The 22,202-nt window shown below is 41.1% G+C and overlaps 2 protein-coding genes across 13 annotated transcripts in view; one reads left to right on the top strand and one right to left on the bottom strand.

Moving 5' to 3' along the window:
* Positions 1 to 213: 213 nt before the first annotated feature.
* On the bottom strand, positions 214 to 4,934 carry LOC115350484 (circumsporozoite protein-like). Of its 2 annotated transcripts, none has more exons than XM_030036169.1 (2): positions 4,257 to 4,934; positions 214 to 743 (listed from the first exon to the last, which is right to left on the bottom strand). In XM_030036169.1, the coding sequence occupies exons 1-2, from the start codon at positions 4,831 to 4,833 to the stop codon at positions 616 to 618; spliced, it is 705 nt and encodes a 234-aa protein (XP_029892029.1). In that variant the 5' UTR covers positions 4,834 to 4,934; the 3' UTR covers positions 214 to 615. The 2 variants fall into 2 exon arrangements, with proteins under 2 accessions (XP_029892029.1, XP_029892030.1); XM_030036170.1 differs by having other exon boundaries at positions 214 to 2,492.
* Positions 4,935 to 5,085: 151 nt separating this feature from the next.
* ENAH (ENAH actin regulator) overlaps positions 5,086 to 22,202 on the top strand; it is a 100,813-nt gene continuing 83,696 nt past the window's right edge. For 2 of the 11 annotated variants that reach the window (XM_041128410.1, XM_030035211.2), the window contains exon 1: positions 5,087 to 5,321. In XM_041128410.1, the coding sequence (XP_040984344.1) occupies positions 5,317 to 5,321 (5 nt within the window). In that variant the 5' untranslated portion in view covers positions 5,087 to 5,316. Of the gene's footprint in view, positions 5,322 to 22,202 lie in introns of all 11 variants that reach the window. The other 9 variants (XM_041128411.1, XM_030035213.2, XM_041128409.1 and 6 more) reach the window with 8 other exon arrangements.

The following is a 22,202-nucleotide window of genomic DNA, read 5'->3' on the forward strand; positions in this document are numbered from 1 at the left end:
CAAGGGAGAGCAAAGAACATAAAGAATAAATTTTATTGGTAATGCATAAAAAGAATGCAGACTGGTGGCAAATAAGACCATTAGGGGATAAGAGTATAAAATTAGATGGAAAGTAAGAGATGAGATTGGTCTATCGCAGTGGTCCTAAATCAACATGTCATCTCAGAAACCAGAAAAGTCAGCAACTGAGTGGAGGTGAATGAAAGACAAGGGTCAAAACAACAATCATAATTTATCTGAGTGTCAGAAAAGCATTTTTACACTTAATACACAATGCATTGATTTACACTTGATAAACAGTATTTACACAAAAAGAGACTTCAGCCCTCACTGAATAGCCTGCAGCACAATACAAATTCTTTTAATGATAAATCTAGGGGGAAAAAACAATCCATTTTTATTCAAGGAATTTTCACTTAAATATTTGAGTCTACTGGGAACAGACTGAAAGACACATACCATACTCCAGACTCACGTCTACAGAGGCTTGTGGTTAGATTTGCTGATGCTATTTGACAGTACGAGGGGCACTATTAGGAACCTTGGTGGAAAGATGCACAGTGGAATGCTTCAGCTGTTGTTTTCATTCCTCTTCAGAGGTGCTTGATGGAAGATCTATGAATTGTTTACTTGTATAACAAGGAGCAGGGTACGCTGGTAGGAAGACCGAGCTTCACATTCAGGAGTCAAAGGACTGTGTTTGATAGCAAGTTTTGCTTCCTTTTCTGGTGATGTTGTTTTGCCTTTTTTACAACAAAACAAAAATATTATTCCATTAGGAAAAGCCCTTGCTGGCGATCGTTGTCGTTATCTGCTGAGTCATGCCAATAACTGTTTATTTTAGCATTCTTAAAGAATTTTAGAGATAGTTTACTCCTCCTCCCTCAGAAGACAGTTGAGAAATACTGCATAATTTCATAAATAAAATAAAGCTAAAGAGTTTTGGTTGAAAGCATTTCCTTTAATGGTCTGCTATGCAACACTTCAGCAGTCGGCTGACTCATGGCAACCTGAAATTGAAAATGACTTGGGGGCAAGGGAAAGAAAGAAGAGGACAGGAAGAATTATACTAGCCAGTATATTTTAACTATCTATATAGTAGTCTGATCCTCATCTTGTTCAGCTAACCATGACCTCATGGAATTGGTTCAGGCGTCAGCTCTGTGTCTGGTCCAGAGCAAAAGATGTATTTATAAATTAGATTAACATAATCAGTGATGAGAATAATATATTAAATTACTTAATTCAATTCTGTTTTGATAATCTTAGATGCTAACAGGAGCACACTGTCAGAGCCATTTTCTTTTAGCCCACCATTTTTGGAAAGCCCTTCACTATAACCAGAGAGAAAGCTCATGCTTTGTTGTTGCAATTCTCTCACTTCTATTGTATAGTAAATTGCATTTTCTTTCTATACTAGTTCTATGGAAAATAATCCAAAGAAGTGAAATAAAAAATCTTTTCCTACATATTCAAAGCCCAAACTCTAGACATATTAAGTAAAAAGAACAATAACCTTCAAAAAACCAAAACCACCAGAAAAAAACCACTTCCCCCCACTCCAGAAACCTCTCCGACTGTATCCTGCATTATGCTATTTACAGATCATCAAAGAAGACCAAAATGATCTTGCATAAGCGCTGCTGTCCTAGGACACTGACTGTAGTGAGACATATGAAGATCTCAGCTACTTTTTCCTCTTAAATACAAACAGACTTTCCAAAGAAACAAAGACTGCAAAGCGGGAGGTTGTTTCAGAGATGATGGGGGAAACCTCACTGTGAGAGGAAGGATTACTCTGCTTTTTGAAGCTTTTGGATTCTCTGAATGTGTCCAGAACATTAGTCATGCATCCTCCTCACGACCCTGTATTAAGGGTGATCCATGCTGATGAGATGCGATGGAGTCGGCTGGGTTTGCTCAGCAGTAGCCTGCCAAGCCTCTTGCATCTGGTTGATACTAAACAGAAACACATTCTCTTCTGGTTTATGCCCGGGTGAGCCATTTCTTTAGCATTCAAAAAGCCTTCATTAGTCGGGTTGTTTGGAGAGGAGGCACACCATACTGCTCAACCTGAGCTGGCTTAGCCTTTGGAAACATCTGAATTCCAGTCCTCAGTTGCAGCTGAGCAGCAGAAAATGCAAAAGGGAGGGATGCAAAGTGGCTTTGGGGTATTCCGAGCTGCTTGGATCTGGAGGAAGGAGGGCATGAACACGGTCCTCGGACACAGATTAGAAGAGCCATTACGTGGCTCTACCTCGTAAATTGTCAAGGGCCTCCGGTTATTAGCGTGACACCACCGGCTACAAGGCTTTCTGCCACATTGTTTTTGTCATTGCCAGAAGAAGGGAGAGAGGTGGGAGGTGATGCGGAGGGCATTAACACCCATGCTGTGCCGCTGGAGGATCCCGTCAGCGAGAAAGATAACGGCAGAATCGCACAAAGTGACTTGGACACATTGAATGATTACAGCTTGAGAACAGGCGGGCCCGCTACAAGAGATTACAGATTTCTCAATGCATAATTCAGTATCATAAACATGTACAAGACACTAACTCATTCTTCTGCTAGACTACTTTAATTTCTTGACAATAACATCGCTAAATTGACCTGGAAAGAAAAAGGCACTCAACATTTATAATTGATTTCTGCCCTACATCATCTTGGCTCCCTTCCTTCTCATGTAACTGCTAATATGAGTTACTGCAGATTTTAGTATTTTGTTACAGATTAATTCAATGGGATTTTTGACTAAGCTAGCGTCCAGAATGACTTTGCACTTGGTGACATCTGCGATGCCAGCATGCAAAATGATTCTTCTGGCATTTTTACAAATTCTATTCTACCACAGAGTATGTCTTGAGAAATCCAGCTATGACCATATCTGATTTGGCTAAGAACACCAAGTAATATAACACAAATAACGATAATAGTTATTTTGCGGGAGTAACAGCTTCTGGCTATTTTCATTCCCTCTCAGGCAGACTTGTAGCCCAGGCATACTTTCAGTGGTTTTTATATACCTGTCACAGTCAAACTTCTTTTAGATCTGACTAATATGACCAAATAGTCCTATCAGAACAGTCACATTATGATCCTGATTTTTTCTGGTATAGAACAACTGGGATCTTGGAACAAAATCCTTCTTCTTCTGTCTCTGCTATTCCTTCTACTGATTTATCTGCTGAAGCCCATCAGATATATATCTTAGATGTATCTATATAGATACAGTTAGATACAGATCTTAACATTTATATTTGGCTGCCTTCAAGATACTTTTCACTGTCAGAATGGCTTCCTCTTCAAACCTTTTATTTGGAGGGTGTTTTGGTGATAGGAAGCCTAGATCTTAGGAAATTCATGATTCCTTAAGAACTGAGGTCCACCATCAGTCATTAAGAGTCCTCAGTATTTGCTGGAAGCAATTAAGGTAAATTTATTTACCAGATTCAGTTGTGTCCCCTTCTTCAGGCTGCGTTTACATTGTTGTCACAAGTACCCACTTAATTTTTAAGAGTATGCTGCTGCTTTTCTTCTGATTACTCATCTGCATTTTGTGATTCACCTCTACTGCAACATTTTCATTGACATCATCCCTCTGCCAGTAAAAACATGTTAGTTTTCTTACTAAACTGTTATTCCTTAGCTCCAGTTTCAGAGCCTGTCCTTTTTCCTGAATTAGTATTTTCTAACAATTGACCATTTTTTTCATTGACTAGCTCCTCTCTCGCTGCGTTACTGACACCATTAATTGACAGTGGATGACCCTGCCTCAGATGCCATACTGATCATGGAAGAGGTTGTCTGCATAGCGTCAAATACCTGGGATTCATGGTAAAAAACATTAAATGTGTGAAACCTAGATCAGAAAAATATAAGGAATATATAAACACTGGTATTTGTTAGGGAAAAATGAAATCAGAGATGCAAAAGCACTAAGATGCCTTAGCGTCACTGGTAAATCGCAAAGATACTTGCTCATCACTGCCGTTAACGGGGCCGAAAGAGAGCGGGTGCTCGGTCCTTGACAGAGATGAGCTGAGCAGGAGCTGGGTTAAAGTTACGCATACCGTGTGCTGGATCCGCCGGGAGTACTAAGAGCAAAACGTAAATCTGTATTTAGCACAGACGTGGGGCTACGGAAAGACGTAAAGCTAAAGTAACATTCCCGTATTCCTGACCACGCGTCTAGGGCCCCGCGCTTCCGAGGGCACAGAGAGGCGACGGAAGAGCCACGCAAACCCCGAGTAATTTACCTGCCGAGCTCACGCAGCGGGCTGCGGGGGTTACGTGTTTTCTTTCCCGCACGCAGACTCCAGTGTTACCACTGCACCGAGCGCGGGTCACTTGGGGGGCACAGACCCCGCCGCAGGGAGCGGAGGGGCCGGGGTGAGGGAGAGGGTGGGGAAGGGTCTGCCGGCGGAGGGCTTCGCCACCGGCCTCGGCCAGCCCGGAGACCCGCGAAGCGCCGAGCTCCGCCGGCCGGGAGCGCAGCCCGCCCCTCGCCCTCCCCGCCGCTCCGGGGCGTCTCCCGGGCGCCGGGTCACGGCACGACTCCCTAGGCGGGGCCCACCCGAGGCGGGCCCGGTTCCGCTTCCCCTGGCCCGAGGGGCGGGCCGGGAGCAGGGTCTCGCCGCGGTGCGGTGCCGTGCCCTGCCCCGCCGGCCCCGCAGGACAATGGCACGGGGCCGCTGAGCGAAGGAGCTGCCGCGGGCGGGCGGACGGGCGACCGCTGCTCCCGAGGAGCGCTCCCCGGGGCGCCGCCGCCTCACCTGAGGACGCTCCTTCCCCCCCCCCCGCCGCCCGCCCCCGCGCGGGGCCGCCGAGCCCCATTCACCCGCACGGGCGGCAGCGCGGCGGCGGTGGGCGCGGCCTCCGCGACCCGCCCCTTCCTCCCGCCCCTGCCGCCGCGTCCCCTGCGCGCCGCCGCCGCGCCCCCCGCCCGCCGCCGCTCCCTCAGCCCCGCCGGTGTCTCCGGCCTCCCCCGCGCTCCCCCCCCGCCTCCCCGCCCGCCCATTCTCCTCCTCCTCCCCCCCCCGCCCTTCCCGCGCGTTGGTTCGCTCCTCCCCGCCCCTTTCCCCCACCTCTCTCGGTCCCCTCCCACCCCCCGGCTCCCCGCGGTGGTCTGGCCCGGCCCGGCGGCGGAGGGAGCGGCGGAGACGGGCGGGGAGGCGCTGGCGGCCGGGGGTCCTCGCTGTCCGTTGACGCGCCGGCCCCTGCGGAGCGGCGAGGAGCGGAGAGCGGAGCGGGGCGGGGCGGGGGAGAGAGCGGAGCGAGCGAGGAAGCGGGAGCGGCTCCCCGACCCCGGGCAGCACCATGAGGTGAGGGGCCGGCCCCGGAGCGGGCGGGCCGCCGGGACGGGGGGTCGTGGTGGTGGTGGTGGTGGTGGGGAAGCTCCGTGCCCTTCGCCTCTAACGGTCCACAGCCGTGAACGGGGCGGGTGGCGGGGGGGCGGTCGGCCGGCGGAGGGGGAGGGGGCCGAGCTGAGGGGAGCCCCGCGGTGGGGGAGGGGCCCATTGTTAGTGGCGGGTGGGGGAGGGGCGGCCCCGCCGTCCCCGTCCCCCGCGGCGGCGAAGTTGCGATCGGGGGGCGGCAGCGGGGCCCGGGCCGGGGCGGGAGGGGGGGGCGGCCCCGCTCCGGCGCCTCCCCCGGGCTGGGCGCGGCGGTGCGCGCCGGCACGCCGTGAGCCCCGGTCGCCCGTCTCCTTTCTTTCTCTCCCGGTGGTTTTTTTGTTTTTTTTTTTTTTATAATTTTTTTTTTTTTTCCCCTTTTCCCTCCGCCTTAACCGGCGGGTGTTGCATTGCAGCAGCAGCTGGGCTTTTCCCTGTGTAATCAATAAAGAGGCGGCGGGGCGGGCGGGGGGGGGGGGGGATCCCCCTCTCGGCAGCCGGGAAAGTGTCGCGTTTGGAGGTTTCGGATGTAAACACAGAGGTGGACGCGGCTGCGGGCCGGGGGAGGAGGGAAGGAGGGAGGTGGGTGCCCGCCCGCCCGCCCGCCCGCCTGCCTTCCCGCCGGGGACTCCCGCTCCCCGCCGGCTCATTCATTTGAAGGCGATTTTCTGCCTCCCTGGCCCGGCCCCCCCCCCCCCCCCCCCCCCCCGAGCTCTTTTTAGTGCCTGTTCTGTTTCCATAATCTTCTTTCTTGGATTGGTGCAGGACCCGGTGAGAAATGCGGCTCGGTAGCCCGAGCGCTGGTCTGTCTGTTGGGGGACGTTGTGCTCCCTGTAGGCCTGTCCCTCAGTTAAACAACCGGGGAACCGAGTTACTCTTTTTTTTTTTTTTTTTTTTTTTTTTCCCCTCCCACTGGAAGATATTGTCTGCCTTGCAGTTGGATTTGAACCTTCTTTGTCTTAAAGACGACCGTAAGTCGTGAGGTCCTTTGGAGAATAGCTCTGCAAGATCTCTATGATGAAAATCAGCAAATTCCTCTGCTGCATAAAACTGATGAGGCATTAGAATTCTCTGTAAATTACAGGAAAATCCTAATTACATTTTTTGAACTTCAAGGGTTCCCCCCTCCCCGTGTGTGTGCACCTTCAATGGAGAGGGTAGCATTGTAGCGGGAAACATGGGAACAGTCTCCCTGCTGTTTTGTTTAGAACTGTGTTCCTGTATTTCCCTCTAGTTTTTCTTTGTTAACTGTAGGTATTTATGTCCTATGTTATTTTAAGCTTTGTTTTGTCTTGTGATAATTTATTTTCACTTATTCATGTTGCTCATGTAGAAGCCAGATACCCTGCGAAGAAAAAGTTACAACTCAGAAAACTTACAGTACATATCCAGGTCCCTTAAACAGAGGCGTTTTTTGGTTTTTTTTAATTATCTTGACAGTCTTTAACACAATGAGTGCTGTTAATCTAGCAAGAGTTGGCATAAATATTTTGAGAAGTCCCATATAAATTTGGTTTTCTTACTGGCCAAAAGTGCTTTGGTTGCGCAGGTGATGCGGAGTGAAGTAAGCTATACCAGCAAGACTGCTCTTTTGCTGATGTAACTGTATGTGTGCTAGGACTTCTGCCAGCTTGGAGGGAGCACAAATATTTCTCTTAACCAGCATAACAGGAAAGTGTCTAGGTTGAACCTACCCTTAGGTTGCTTATTTAGATGTTTGAATAGTTGACTTGAAGCAGTTAGTAAATATAGGCAAATGAATATATTATAGGTCTGAAACTTTCTACCTGCTCATGAGTGCAGAGTGTTAAGCTGGTAAGAGGGAGATGTAGTTGCAAGTTGGATGGTTGCTCTGAGGGGTCATATATCAAAGAAATCTGACTTCAAGAATGCTCGGTTCCAAGCCTTTCAAAAAAAGAAGCAAACTGTACCAATTAAACTACACAGGCTAAGAAAATGATGTGGTTAAAGTAGTATTTTCTTTCTGTAGAGGCGCTATTGAATTGACTCAGTTTTGTTTAATTGGTCCGACTCCAGTACGATGGCAAGCTTTCACTGCATGCTCTCTCTTTGGACTTGTTTAGACTACGATTGATGGTATATTTCTGAAACATGTTTAAACAATATCTTCATGCTGTGTTTTGTTTGGGCAATGTCTTTTAATGTATTTGCTGGTCAAGGCAAGTTGTGATGGGGGAGGAGTGACAAGGTGCACAGGACAAGTGACCAGCATTTCATATACAGCTCCTCTATTTGCGGGTAGTGTTAAATCTTAGCAGTTAATACTAAACACATACTTGACATGATATTGATGGTCTCCTGGAATGCATGAACTGCATTCTGCCATTGCTGTTCTGCAGGTAATATGCAGTTGGTGCTCCAAAGAATGCAAAAAGATATAAATACTAGAAGTCATTCTGAGATGAGCTGGGGAAAAAAAAAAAAAAAAGCCCGCAGTTTCTGTTCTGTCCTTTGGCACATACATGTGCGAGAGCCTATTCTTCAGCCATCACGAGCCTGAACTAATTCTGATGATGATTTTGTGTTAAGATCTCGCATCTTGTCTGGGTGGTTAGCTGGTCAGTTACTGAAGAGCTAACTGGTTTTTCTTATATCAAATAAAACTAAACATAATTGTAAAGAGCATCTTCATATTATAAAATAATCAGCAATTCAGTAAGACGCAAACATGAGAGGTACACAATAATTAATTGTTGCAGAAGTCTGGTTTGTCTTCAGATTAAAAGTATATGCTATTTGAGTAGCATCTGTTAGGGGTTTTAGGTTGCTGATAAACTTTGAATATTAAATATCCCAGTTAAATGGTCAAGCCTAAGTATGAAGTTACTTGGTTCAGGAGCCAGCTTGAATAGCGCTTGTGTGTATCTCTCTCCTCCGCTTTAGGTAAACAGTTGATTCCCATGAACACCTGTTGTTCTTATTGTATTGTGGTTAGCTGACTAAGTACTGGTCTTAATATAGTTTCCTGAATGCACTTACTTCATAATAGGTATCCAGGAATAGGCATATTCAGTGAGGTTCCCATTTACTAGCTGACTGGAATGTGGTGGGGGGGAAAGGTAGTTAAGATCTAGGTAACAGCACAATTTGGTGCCCTGGTTCTAGTAATAGCATAACTTCCCATCGTATTCATACAAGAAGAACATGTGTGAACAGACTTTTATTGAAGCTCATGTTGAAATCTGTGTTACGGAAGCTGATAAACATAACTCAACTGCTAGAGCTGGGATTCTACAGTGAAGCTTAACTGAATTATCATCAATTTTTATTTTTTTGGTATCTAGCTCATTTTCTATGTTAACTCCAATAAAAATAAATGAGCTTTCCAAGATACTGACTTTTTTTTTTAATCAAACTGTACAGCCTTCTCTTGGGATTACTACATCCATTTCTTTGTGTGGGAAAGAATTGTTTTTCATTAGCGTGCTAGTCAGAAAGCAGGCTGCTTAGTCTGGTTGCATTACCCAAGTTGCAGGAACTGGGAAAGAAACAGTATTTTTTAGAATTTTAAATTCTGGTATTTCTAGACCCCAGTATATTCCTGTTTATGACAGGTTACTATGCGTATCATGTGTGTGAATGTTCATTCTGTGTTTAAAGAGGGCAAGCAGCTAAATTATTCTAGATTTTGCCTTTTTAGAAAATCATGTCATATCCTGGCTTGTGTTTTCAAGGTAAAAAGATAGCTAAATTTGTGGTCTCTAAACCATATTAAAATTTCTACTTAATTACATTCAGCAGCTATTCTGCTCAAGTACGTTGCTTTAGAATGTAATTCATGTTATCATTTAAAAGTCAGTGTATTTTGTGCCTGGGTTAGTAAGCCTTCATTATAGTAAATGTTGTGCTAAGAAAACCAATACCATACTGATTGTTTTTTTACGTCTTTAATACATGAGTGAAAGCCCACGGCAGAAGTAACAAAACATGTACCTTCACGAGGACTAGGAATTCTTGAAGGAACCCACACACGTTTCCTATGGTTTCCAGAAAAGTGGGTATCCAAGAGCATTGTATTATTAATGACAGTAGTATAGTTCAGTCTACTGCAATAACTGCAGTTATTTAAGGTAGTAAAATACCAGAGTAGCAAAGCCATTTATTTCAGTGGTGGCATTAAATTATTGTGTACGTCAATATGTAAGGTAGAACTTTGGAATTGTGTCTTTAGTTTTAATAGTTGCACAAATAGCATATTTGAAGTAGAAAGCTTAATTTAGTTGAGAAATATCTGATAAAATGTTGGAAGTGCAAGCAGGCAGTTAAATTAGACTGGATACGCATAACTGCAACCAATACAATTCCTAAAATTGCTCATATCTCAAGAGTAAAATTGGTGGTGTAGTCAGGTTTTTTTTTTTTTGCAGGTGGATACAAGAATTCGGGTTACTGTCCTTTTTCTTAAGTAAACTAACAGATGGACTGAGTCATCTGTCTGATAGAAGTGCAGTCTTTAGCTAGCACTTTATTTGTGACAGTTGCATGTAATTTTTGGACAGGTTGTTTCTGCCCACCTGATACGGAATCTGACAACTGTTTTGCCCTCAAGGTCTCTGGATAGTTTAGTGAATTATTTTGATAGTAAAAGTATAAGTCTTTAAAAGATTACTGTGAGAATAGAGGACGTGGGAATCAGAATACAATTTTTTTAGAAAAAGCTATTTATGACCATCTTAGCAATTATGTTGTCAGCCTCTAAAAATTAGAAACATTCTGGGAGCGTGTATAATTCAGGAATGCTCTCTGGAAGGGTACATACAGGTTTTTTCTTCACTCTGATTCAGGGCTTCATGTTATTTGTTGTTGGAGGTCAGAAAACAAGACCGAGTGAGTTAGTGTCCTACTTTGGACCACTATAGCGTAAAAGCCTTTTTTTCTAAACTTCCGTAGAAAGGAGAGGAATTATTCTTCCAGCACCTGTTCCAGCGGATGCTTTGCTAGCACACTTAGGGCATAAGTGACGTGTCTCGGCGCTGCCTGAGGCATGTGATTGGAAATACTTCGTAATGAGGACTGCTTCTTGCCATGCCAGTGCACTTCATGCAGAGCTATTATAGAGGTAGGTTATTGAACCACTGGATAGAGTCATTTGCTTTCATTACTAGAGAGCAAATGTATTTTGTGAAACAGATATTATTCCCTTCTTTACTTTGACCTTTCATCTAGAATTGCTCTTGACAGTTCATGCCTGCTTCCACTCAGCAGTGTAGAAATACATGTGCCAGCTCTCTAAACATCCAGACATGCTTAGGTGCTGTAGTGTTGAAAGAAAGCAGAAGATATGTGCTTTTTATGTTTGATTCAAAAAAATTTGACTTTTAGTAGTAGCTAAAAGTAAACGTAGCAGAGACAGAAGTCACACAAGCCTTATTGAACATCTTAAATGTATTAACTAATTTTTGATGGTGCCTACCTCAGTCCCCCACCCCTGCCTTTCCCTGCCAGTCCTTGGGAATTGTATAAAACTATCTTGTGTTCTTGGGCGGTTGGCATCTCTCTTGGGATTCATACAAGAGCAAAGTCACTTTTGTATCTGTCAGTATTCAAACCTGCCAGATGAAAAGCCAGTGTTGTGTCCCTACTGTCCCTCCCCTGCCCTGCCCTGACTTCCCATGTGTTCTCACAAACCTGGAAAAGAACGAGGTTTGTATATAGCTGTTTTTTGTTGAATAACATACAGAATCTTTTTTCCCTTTTTCTACCTTATTTTAACTTTCAAATTTTCTAACTTAAGAAATAAAAACATGTATCTAAGTAACTGAGTCTGAAGTAGTTTTGCCTTGTTTCAAAATGCCCTGTACCAATACAGGTTTTAGAGGAAAACATTGAGTTTTATGTCAGATTCTCCTAATTAAGTACTATTATATATAATTCTATATAATATATATTACACATAATATATATATAATATATAATAATGTTATAATAACTGATAAGCCTCTCCCTTACTATCACTTTTTACAAGTCTCCTTCACTGTAGCTGTTTCACAACTAATGTGTTAGAAGTTCCAAAAAAGTATGTGAAAATCATGCTTACCACCTTTTGACAGTGTTATGCATGTGCTGCTCCTGATGTTACAGTTCTGTAGACGTTTATGGGCAGCTTATGGAACTGCTCCTTGGGAGATGATGTGACATTTTTCTGGGTTTACTGCCCAAATGCTAGTGACAGCCTGGTGGAGAAAACAGGACTTTTCAATGTGATGTGAAATGAATTGTCAGTCTACTCTGGATTAGTTTTTCCAGTTGAACTGCTGGTAATAAGCACATGCTTTGGGAATCAGTGCACAAGTTAATGTGAAGAGTTGAACTAAGATTCTCTTGCTCTCTGTGAGTAATCTTTAGGCAGGGCTTGTTAAAAGAAAACACAATCAATATTCAGGCAAAAAGAAAATCTGCTCTTAGTTTCACATATTGAAAATTCTTCAGGTGAAGATGGCTTATACAAAGGAGGAATAGTAAAAACTATTTCAGTTTAGTCCCAAACTAGTATGCTTTTTTGCTAAGTGTGTAGGTTGGTGGTGTGGATTTTTTCTTTTTTTTTTCTTTTCTGTTTTTGTCATTTAAATCATGGTAAAGAAAGGTGCTGACACCCAGTGAAGTATGGGGGAGAGAAGTGGAAACTGATTACACTCCAGAGGGTGATAGAAAAATGCTACTTTGCTGGACTGGTGTGCTGCCAGAAATAACTCCCTAAACTCTAGTTTGCAGCACAAACAAGATTGGAAGGATTTTGTTTCGCATGTTCTCTCATTCTTTTGTTATTCTTCACAAATTTGAAACTTCTCTGTTTCCTGAATCAGGTTACAAAGTAATCTATATTTATTTCAAATTCTATACAGAAGGTGAGGTGAGGTGGTTGTGTGTTCTGAGTATACTAGCTACCTAGTTTAAAAAAGAAAAAGTTTTAAAACTTGGAATGTAGCAGAATAGTAAAAGAACAAGAGTAATCATTGGTATTGCTAAAGCCTCTATTATGCCTTAGTTGCAGTTTTATAGCAACTAGAGAAATATTTTAATTTTCTTTCTAGAGGAAGTCAATTTTGATGTATGTGTCATTCTCCTTAGAGCAATTTCCTAAAATATAGTTTAATACTTAAAATTTTTTTTTTTAGGCCACTGACTGCTGTCACTTTATTGCAGGTTACCATACAGTGATACCGTTTTTTTAACTGAAACACTTTGAGGGGCGCGTAGTTAAGGGAATGTTTTATTGTGGTCTCGTCTGGCTACTGGTAAATGCTTTTATATTTCAGTTGTATAGACCAGTGTATGTCTTCATACGTGGTCATATCTGCTAGAATTGTGTGTTTTGTGGAGACTTCCATTGAAGTTGCATTTTCTTCTTCTTGTATGGGATTGAAAATGCAAATACTAAGTGGGAAGATGATTAGGGTTCTGTTGTAGTTCATGTATGTCCAACAAAACTTTCAATGCTGCTGTATTAGTGGTATTTTTACTGGCATTGGCGGAAAGAGGCAGTTGGTATTTTTAGGTTCCATTCAACTTTCTGGTTGGCTTTGCCAATATGACTTAAGCATATGCTCTGAGTAAATCTGGGCCTTGAACCTGGTAGTGTTGCTGCTTAAAATCGCTAGCTCTTGAAATAGCTTTTGTTAAATATAAGTGTTTTTCAGGTACCAAGCTTCCAACTCTAGGCTAGCATGAATTTTTCTTTTCTAGCTGCTCTAGATGTTCATGTCAATAATGCATTAGAATGAACAATATACACTGCTACTTGTTTTGAAAACTTGTTTTCTCAGTATATTTTCCTGTTCTATAAAAATCTCTTTCCTCTTTGCTTTCTTTTAAAAGCTTGGAGTCTTTTATAAACAGTGCATAGTGATGTGTACACCTTTTATTTCCTCTCCTGTGTTGAACTCGTGCTGATATTTGAGGAAAGTATATGATCCTTTTGGCAAACCTTAGTCCATTAAACAATGCTGACTCTTCTATAAAAGTACTCAGTCTAAGTTAATGGAACAGATTTTTTTTGTTGTTGTTGTTGGATTTGTACTTTAAATTGAACACAGTGAAAATACTAGCAAACGTGTACTGTGTTCTTGAACACGTTTACAAAGCCCATTTTTGGAAAACTGCAATTGGCTACTGTGGATTAAGTTAAATGGTCTTTACAACTTCAGAATAAACATTGTTATCTATTGTCTCAAATAGGTAGTGTGGCCAGACTGACAAAACAGTGAAACCTAGTCCAAATTAACCTAATTATGGCAGAGATAATAAATCAAAGCAGTGAATGACAGCACTGTTATGAAAATGATCAGTGCTGAAGCTCAGCATTTGTATATGTAAGTCTAATCACTGAACATATTACTTAAGAGCAGGTATAGTTTGGTTGTAGTTACGTACTACTCGAGCAAAAACACTGATTTTTGGGTTTTTTTTAATTATGTTTAGAGATACTTTTTTTTCTAGGTCAGAATATTCCTGCTTTGATAGAAGTCTCTGAATATAGTCAGAACTCAAGAAGCTACTATTACATTTTAATTTATTGTTATACACTGATGTATTTAGTTGAATCACTTTGGTGTAAGTAGAACAGGAGGATGGCGCAGCAAGTAGCTGATAGTTTGTATCTCCATTCGGTGTGTGTATGTTTATGAAAAAAACATATTGAACACAGGACTGCCTTCCCAGTCAGGTAAGAACCATCTGGTCTGAAACTGAGTATGGAGACAGTAGTCACTGCCTATAGTAGTCACTACTTCTCTCTTGGTTAGAGCCTGCTGTTTGAGGGGTGAGTGAAGATGTGAAAGACCTACGCAGTTCGATGTTCTTCTGACCAAGAGAAGGGTGAGGAGATAGGTTCATCTTAGAAAGCTAGCGGGGAATCTGTGTCTAATCATGAGTAGAAGGAAGAGCAGATGAATGGCTAGAGCACTTGAGTAGTCAGTTATTGCTAATAAACTTAATCAGAAGTTGAATCCAGTACTTCAGCTGCTTCTTCAGCATTGGGAATGAGGTTTCATAGCATTTCAGTGGTCTTGTTGGGTTTTTACCTACTGAGCGGAAATGCAGTTGTGGGTTTCAGATGAAAATTTTGACTTGAGATTGAGGAAGAAGACAAAAGCATCAAAGACATAAAAGAAGTAAATTAAACAAATTTTGCACCCTAAAGATCTTGTGCTGCGATCTGAAGGATTGTGGTAGTACCATTGTTTTACTTTCCACAATACGGTGTCCTGAGTCTAGTAGGCTTTGGTTTAGCTCAGTTGACTGCATCATACATGAATTATTCTCAAAATTATTACTGCTGAACTTTACATCTGACCTTACAACTAAGTTGTGAGGTGAAGAAATCTGGACTGCTGGATTCAGGGACTTCATTTTGTATTTTCAAAATATCTTTGAGTAGTCTTTTCATAAAGTTTGGAAGAAGAGTGCATCTCTGGCTTCTTGGTTTGGCATACTATAAAGGCAACTTTAAAACCAAAAGATATTCCTGTATATTTTTTTTATTTGCTGTACGTCTTATTCACTGATAGAACAGTTCTATGTTCCTGTAACTGCCAGTCTCCAGCACTAGCTAAATCCACAAATGGATGGCAGTAAGATAAACACAAAGGTTGCCTTGAAGGTTATGAATACTGTTGCTGTAGTTGTGTTGCTGTAAGGATATAAACAAGACAAAGGTTTTATAAGGAGAGGCAATATCTTTTATTAGATCAACTGCTGCTGTCGTGGGGAACAGGACACGTGCAAGCTTTCAGACATTGAAGTGCTGAGTTCCTGAGAAAGTTATTCAATTCTTTGGAGACACCATGTGGAGATTTTGTACTGTGTGGATTGTTGCAGGCACGTTGCAGATACAGGTAAATGTTGCTGTGTGTTTTATAGGTAGCTCATAGTTTTGATGTCTGACTTAGTAGCAGTATTTGGTATAATTCTTATTTCAAAGAGTAAGGAATTAGGTGCTTGAAAACAGTTAAGCAGCTGTAGGATGCTATTTAAATTGCCATTTGTTTTTGCATTACTCTGCAAAGATGATGTCTCCATAAAGGAAGTGGAGATTGCATTGCAGAGAAAAATGCCAAAAAGTAAAACTGTGAAAATACTTTTCAAATGTTACTGTTCGCGTGTAAAGTGTGAAAGTGTATCTTCCTTTGAAGCATCTGACTACTGGGAATCACGGGGGGGGGGGGGGGGGCATGGAATGGTCGGAGTGCCTTGTTTGAGGAGCCCATCTGTGTTATTTTTGTGGGGATGTGGTCTTGGTCACTAGTGTGTAGTATAGTTGTGTATAGTAAATCTGTAAGGTGCAGATAAAAGTGGATTGCATTGCAAGGGTTGCATCTTTAGACATGACTAATGCTTAATAATACTTAATAGTAGGTTTTTATTTTTGCCGTGTTGAAGTCCCTAGTTAGTCATCACAGGATAGAAGAGTGTACAGTTAAGCCAGTTCTGAATACTCTGAATATCTTGCCTTTGATTCACATGTATCCTTTTTTTAGGGCAGATGGATGCAAAACAAGCAATGTCTCCTCTTGCACTCCTCCCTGCCCCAACAATAAAAAGAAAATGCTGTTCCTGATATGTACTGTTAACCTCCGTGTGCTGCCTGTGTGTGAAGGTGTTCACTTTTGTAGCATTCCCAGTATTTGATGCACAATCTTTACCTACAGTCAGGTGTCTATCTGGTCTGTTCTGTGAGTCACAGAAAATTCAGTTGTGAATAAAGAGGGAGAAAAGCAACTGTATGGTATGAGAAATCCTTTTCTGTTTTGAATTGGGAAGTGTTTGTAAGCTTGTTTGTTAATGGTATGCTTTATGTTATCTAGGCCTTATATAGTAAGGCATTCATAACTTTTTTCCCTAACTTGTTCTTCTAAGTAAATTGCACGCATTTTGTAAGTGATGTTAGGATGAAGACTGAGCTGGTAGTGTAACTCTTAGGAATGCTTTCAGGTTTGCTGATTGATATAGTGGCAATCTTGGTATTCAACATCCATATATTTGAAATACTGCATTTTTTCCTTCTGAATTGAACTGACCTCCCTGTCTTCAAGTATGTCTGCAGTTGGGTGAGTGTAGGGAGTGGGCTCACCCCAAAGCCCAGTCATTAGATATTTTGGTTGTAACTCTCGGGGAGCCTACCATGGTCTTGTCTGGGAATGGGGAGGCTGTTTAAAAAAAACAAACAAGAAAACCAAGACAGGAATCTCCCCAATTCGGTGCTGCATATTTTCGTGTAACTTATGATGTATCATCGTATCAATTTGCCAACCAGTTCAGTGATCATAATTTTCCTATTCTTTGGGGAAGAGGGAGAGATTTTAGGAAAATCATACTGTTTTACAAAAACTTTCTCTCCCGTGAAGAGGAACATGATTTAGATGTCCACACATAGTTTAGCTTCAAAATTCGTAATGGGTCTTAAGCATCAACCCAAACTACTTTGAATTTATTTTTATTTTTTTGTAAAACAAAACCAGCCCCTCAAACACACACATACAACACAAATAAAACAAAGCAAAACTATTTAGAAATAAAGCCATAGGCTTTTCTTCCAGAGTTCAAGAGTTTTAGTTTTTTTACACAGTATGACAAAAATCTGGTATAAAATGATGAAAGCATTCCACACTTAAGAATGGGAATTTTATGCATTGAAGAACTTTCTTGGATGTTACTATAGAATTAAAATGTTGCTGGCTGTATGCACTGTAGCAGTGAATTTTCTCTCAGCAGCACCATATCCTACAACCATTTAAACGTACAGAATCATTTAAATGTAAAACGGAGTAGCATCTTTGATTAGATTGTTGATGAGGGTAATGTTTATGCTGTAGATGTTCTGTTTCTCAGTCAGACTGGGGTTACTTGTAGCTTGGCAAGTAAAAAAAAAAAGTTCCATATTGTTTTTCTGCAGTAGATTCCTGTTGCTATGCAACAAACAGAATGTCACTTAGTACAGGATATATTAAATTTGTATTCCCGGCACATATCTCTGCACGTTCATTTTATACTTTAACAGGAGGGTATGGTTCTGACTTCCTGTAGGACTGTAGTATGAAGTACATATTTGAGTTTCTATTCTGGTGCTTGCTGTAGCTGCGGTGACGTCAGTGTACTTACAGAGCCTGCCTTTGTTTTCGGATGGATGGGACACCTGTGTAACACAATCAAGCTTCCAACCAGACAAAAAGGGGTGGTGGTTATCTTCCCTGAGGTGGGATGGTATTGCCAAGCAACATGTTAAGTCTTCAAAAGGGAGAAATTTCTTGTATGGAAAAAATCTTATGCTATGAATCTGAAGACCTTTAAATGGGATGCAGAGAAAGTTAATGCAGATGGCACTATATGAATCTTTAAACCAAAAGATCCAGTTAATTTTTAACGATTAGAATTAACTTTGATATTTGAATATGTTGATACCTCCCCTCCTTACCTCCCCACTCCCCTTAGTGCTAAAACTAACCAATCTCAGCATCCAAACTCTTTACATTTGCTCTAGATGGATTCTGGAATAAATGTTTAGGGCGTGTTTGGGAAAATTACCCTCTATGGTACCAGTAATTAAGTAATGGACAAATGATGACATCTGGTAAGGCATTATTTTATAATCTAGTTAGACTTCCGTAGTGGAAAAGAAGGCAAAAATAATATTTGAAAGCTAGAAGGATGTTAATTTGATCTTTGCTTCAAAGGCTGTCATGCGATGTAGATGACTGAAATACAGAAACTTGAAAGCTGCGGATTTTTAATACTGTGCTTTTAAGAATAAAATGCATGCATTGTGTCTTACGTGCTATGACGTTTATCCTGTATAATAATCCGTCTTATTTTAAGCAGTTCTCTGAATTTTGTTGTGGATTTTGAAAGCCAACTTATAAAATCTAAGCTGAAATTAAGTGAGATACTAAAATTAGCAGGTCAAATACTGTCACTTTTTCTGCTCTTGGAACTGAAATATGCCATTGTCTAACATCTCTTTAAATTGTCAGTCTGAAGCAGATTTGCAAGTAGCTGTTTTTTTTTTTTTAAATGTTATTGTAAATTTACTTATGTGTGGCTTCTTAATGAAGCAGAAGTCAAAAGGAAGAGTCAAAATGAAGTTAGGAAAGATTCAAAACATCTCTCAGTGCTGTTCTCTTGCTCGTTTTACCAAGGGGATGCTTCCAACGCATAAAGCATCATTAAAGGAGCAAGCAGCCTTTAATAATACCATTTTCTTTCTTGTAGTCTGCTGCTTAATTCAGAGCTCAAATGCCGGAGCGTTGCATGCCTGTTTGCAAGCAGACCCAATAAAAAGCATTTTTCTGTGTACACAAAGAGAACCTGATACAACCTAAAAAAATTCTTACAGCATTCTGTATTTAGTGAGATCAAACCTGAGCTCTGTCACAGAGAAATGATTTACAGACATGGATGGGGATGCTTGGGGGCTTTTTGCTTTCTCTTTTGGGAAGATGAATCTTTGCTTCTGTTGCAGAACTGTTTGGCGAGAATGGAAATACTGCCTGTAGCTTTCAATCCTATGATGACTTGTTTTAATGGTATCTTTTGGCACAGGAAACAGTAGGAATTTGTAAAACTGCCTCCTTTTCTGGAGGACGGGGGCAGAACGTAATTTAATTGTGAAGTTAACAGTTTTATCTGTAATTTTAATGAAATTAACTTATTTTAATGTGTAGAATGGAGAAGTTCTAGAATATGCACAGGAAATTGGAGATGTAAGTTAGAAGTGTGTTGATAGGCTACTTAGGTAAATCTTCAAGGAACTCGAAGTCAAAAATGGATGTTCTAAAACTGCTCTGGTTGTAGGACAAAGAGCGTTTAAAAGTTAAATTCTTTAAAATACTAATCATTTTATTTTTATCTTCAGGTGTCTGAACTACCCCTCCACTTTTGTCTGATTGGACTCTAAATCCAACTGTAACATTGCGGGAGTAATCTCTTAATTTCTGTTATCATGTAGCTCACCTTTTCCTTTTTCCTCCAAGTCTGGTAACAGCTATAATTTTGCTGACAGCATCCAGGGCTAAAGAAAATCTCCACAGAAATCTTACGATTATAACTTTGGGATGGAGAGGCAAATGATTGAGAGCAAAAATTAACAGCTAGGAACAAACACTATTTAAAATATTTTTTCCTTTTGTTTCCTCTAATCTTTTCTTCCTGACTTTTATTTTTTACTTTGACGGGTTTGTACTGTTGTGCTTCATAGTATAATTGAGTAGCACTCAAAAATGAGCAAAAAGATGCAGCAGGTAAAGCAACAATCCATTTGAATGTTAATGGTTGCCAGATGCAAATAATCTGTGTATAAGTAGTGCATACTGTTTTGTTGTTGGTTTTTTGTTGTTTTTTTTTGTTTTGTTTTGTTTTTTTGTTTTTTAATTTTGAAGCTCAGGTGCTATGCTGCTATAAATAGGGCTATTACAAAACAGTAAGCTTTTCATATCCATCATCTTCCCCTAAAAACTGAAATTAAATTGGGGCAACTCCTGTAGCTTTGGTAGAAGTAGTCCAAAGTGCTGTTTGGCTTTTGAAAAGAGATGAATGCATTGTTTATGTATGTGTGCTCAGTCACGCTAGCCTACCAGCTCTTGGTCATTAATTAATACCTGTATGCATAGACTATATGCGGAATGATGTAGAAAGGATGTTGAAGCAAGTGGATGACTATAAGCTATTTTTCCTCCGCTACAATAGAGGCTGGATTCTGGTTTGCAGACAGAATTAGATTGTGGTTTGAAGGCTGCTTTTTTTTTGTTTTAGGTTGTCTTTGTTAGAGAGGTTGGAAAGCCTCTAATGAATGAGGTAGGGAACTGCTTGAAGAGAAGGTGATTTCATGGTCTCAGCTCAGTGTTTTCTGCAAGGACTGCTTTTTATTTTTCAAAGAGTTTCTGTCCTTTGGTCCTGGTTGAGTTGTTCGGAGTTGTCAGGAATGTTCATTAGCTATATCCTGACTTGTTTTCTTATTAACTGAAGACTATGGGCCTGACCTGTCAAAACATTAAATTATTCAGCATATACCTTAATCCTTCAAAGCACAGAGAACATTATATGGCCATTGAAGACAAAGGGCCCTAGATAATTTTGGATTAAATGATCAACATCAGAAGACTTGGTACACCAGTTACTGTGCTTCAGCTCTCCAATGGAGGAAGCAACTTCCCATCTGTTTCTCCTTTAATATGCAACTTTTGCTAATTTCTTAAAAGTAAGCATGTTCAAGTTTGAAGCTCTCAAATGCTGTATTTTTATGATACTGTCCCTAAATAGCAAATACTGAATTTAGCATTCAGAACTAGTTGTGATTAATGTGCAAAAAACATCACCACACATTGAATAATGAAGAAACATACTAGCTGTTCATTTACTCCTCAGTCCATCTATCCTAAGTCAGAGGTAGTCTGAGAAAAAAGGTGGGAGGGGCTAGAGGAGTAAGTATGTAACTAAGACTTTTTAAAGGTTTTACAACCACAAGTCACTCCTTCCTCTCATATATAAGCAACCAGAACTTTTAGTCATTCTTAATTCTTGTACTTTTTTTAAACTCTGAAGGTTATTTTTTTAACCATATTACAGTATAATTTCTCATGTTGTTTAAAAATTGAAATAATAAGCCAAACATAATGTGCCATGATATTTGAAATATGCATAGATTTGGAACAGCTAGATTCTTAACTGTGTGTGCTTCTTAAAATCAGTCTAACTTGGTAGTTCTTGTCCTGCTGGTAGAGCATGCATGTGAAGGAAACTGAAACTGTGATTACAACAGTGTGTGCTAACCAGAGAGGAACACTGTAACTCCAGGAATCTATGTTCTGCTCATATTGGGCTTAATCAGAGTAACTTCAACCGAAGATCCACCAATATTTATCCTTCAGTTGTTATGATAGGAGTGGGGAAGATGCTTGACCCTTAGCTCATTGTTCTAGTGTTTTGTGTGGGTTAGACCAGGCGGCTTTTTCTGAAGATGCTTTGAATTGGTCTGTGTTGATCTCTCCTTTACCATATAACCAAAAGACCTGTAATGTTCACCTGTTTTATATAATGGGACAGTCCACTAAAGTGACTCCTTTCAGAGACTTGGAGGTGCAACTGCTCTATAATGAATAATGGAATGGGTCACTTTTATGTGTTTTGGCTACATGGCAAATGCAGGCTTGGTTATTAAGGAGGGAGATGTTGTGGTACCCTCTGAGCAGCAAGGAACAGGTTTTCAAAATAACTGTACACACTCTCTGGCTATATCTTGGGAGCCTCTGGGGAAAACCAATGCCAGGGAGCAGTCTGGGCAGACAGATTTTTGTTGCAGACTCTGGTCTGTAGACTGCAGTTTGGGCACCTCAGTTAAATGTATCTTTAATCTGAGATGGTATCACCCCTATCAGGAAACTTACTCCCATTCTGAATTACCTTTAGAGTTTTTGTCTTACTATGTGATTTAAATCTTTCGTTCTGTACAATAAGGCTTCCATACTCCCTGTGGACAGTAGATTACAGTTTATTCTCCTCTTTGAAGCTACCTCTGGCGTATGTGAGGGTTTATGTTTCTCCTAAGTCTTCTCAAGATTAGAATCACCAATGTCATTAATCTTTAATTGTGGGCTGTTTTTTAGACCTCCTGCCAGTTGTTACTCTCCTCTTGGTCTACATCATTTGAAAACCAAGGCTGATTGTTGTCTAGTCTGTCATGTACTGATTTACCTGTTCAGTGGAATATATCTAAATGTAGACCTGAACTTTTTTTTTTCCAGTATGCTGGTATTATTCAGAATTCTTAGCCTGTCCTCCTTTCTGCTTGCATCTTCTTGTGGG

This window comes from Aquila chrysaetos, chromosome 13 (genome assembly GCF_900496995.4).
Source record: "Aquila chrysaetos chrysaetos chromosome 13, bAquChr1.4, whole genome shotgun sequence".
Classification (NCBI taxonomy): domain Eukaryota; kingdom Metazoa; phylum Chordata; class Aves; order Accipitriformes; family Accipitridae; genus Aquila; species Aquila chrysaetos.

Excerpts from the sequence above, each read along its gene's own strand:
- LOC115350484 (XM_030036169.1), bottom strand. The coding sequence starts at position 4,833 with ATGGGGCTCGGCGGCCCCGCGCGGGGGCGGGCGGCGGGGGGGGGGGAA. Across the intron at positions 744-4,256 it reads CCGCTGCGTGAGCTCGGCAG|GCAAAACAACATCACCAGAA; the intron begins GTAAATTACTCG and ends GTTGTAAAAAAG.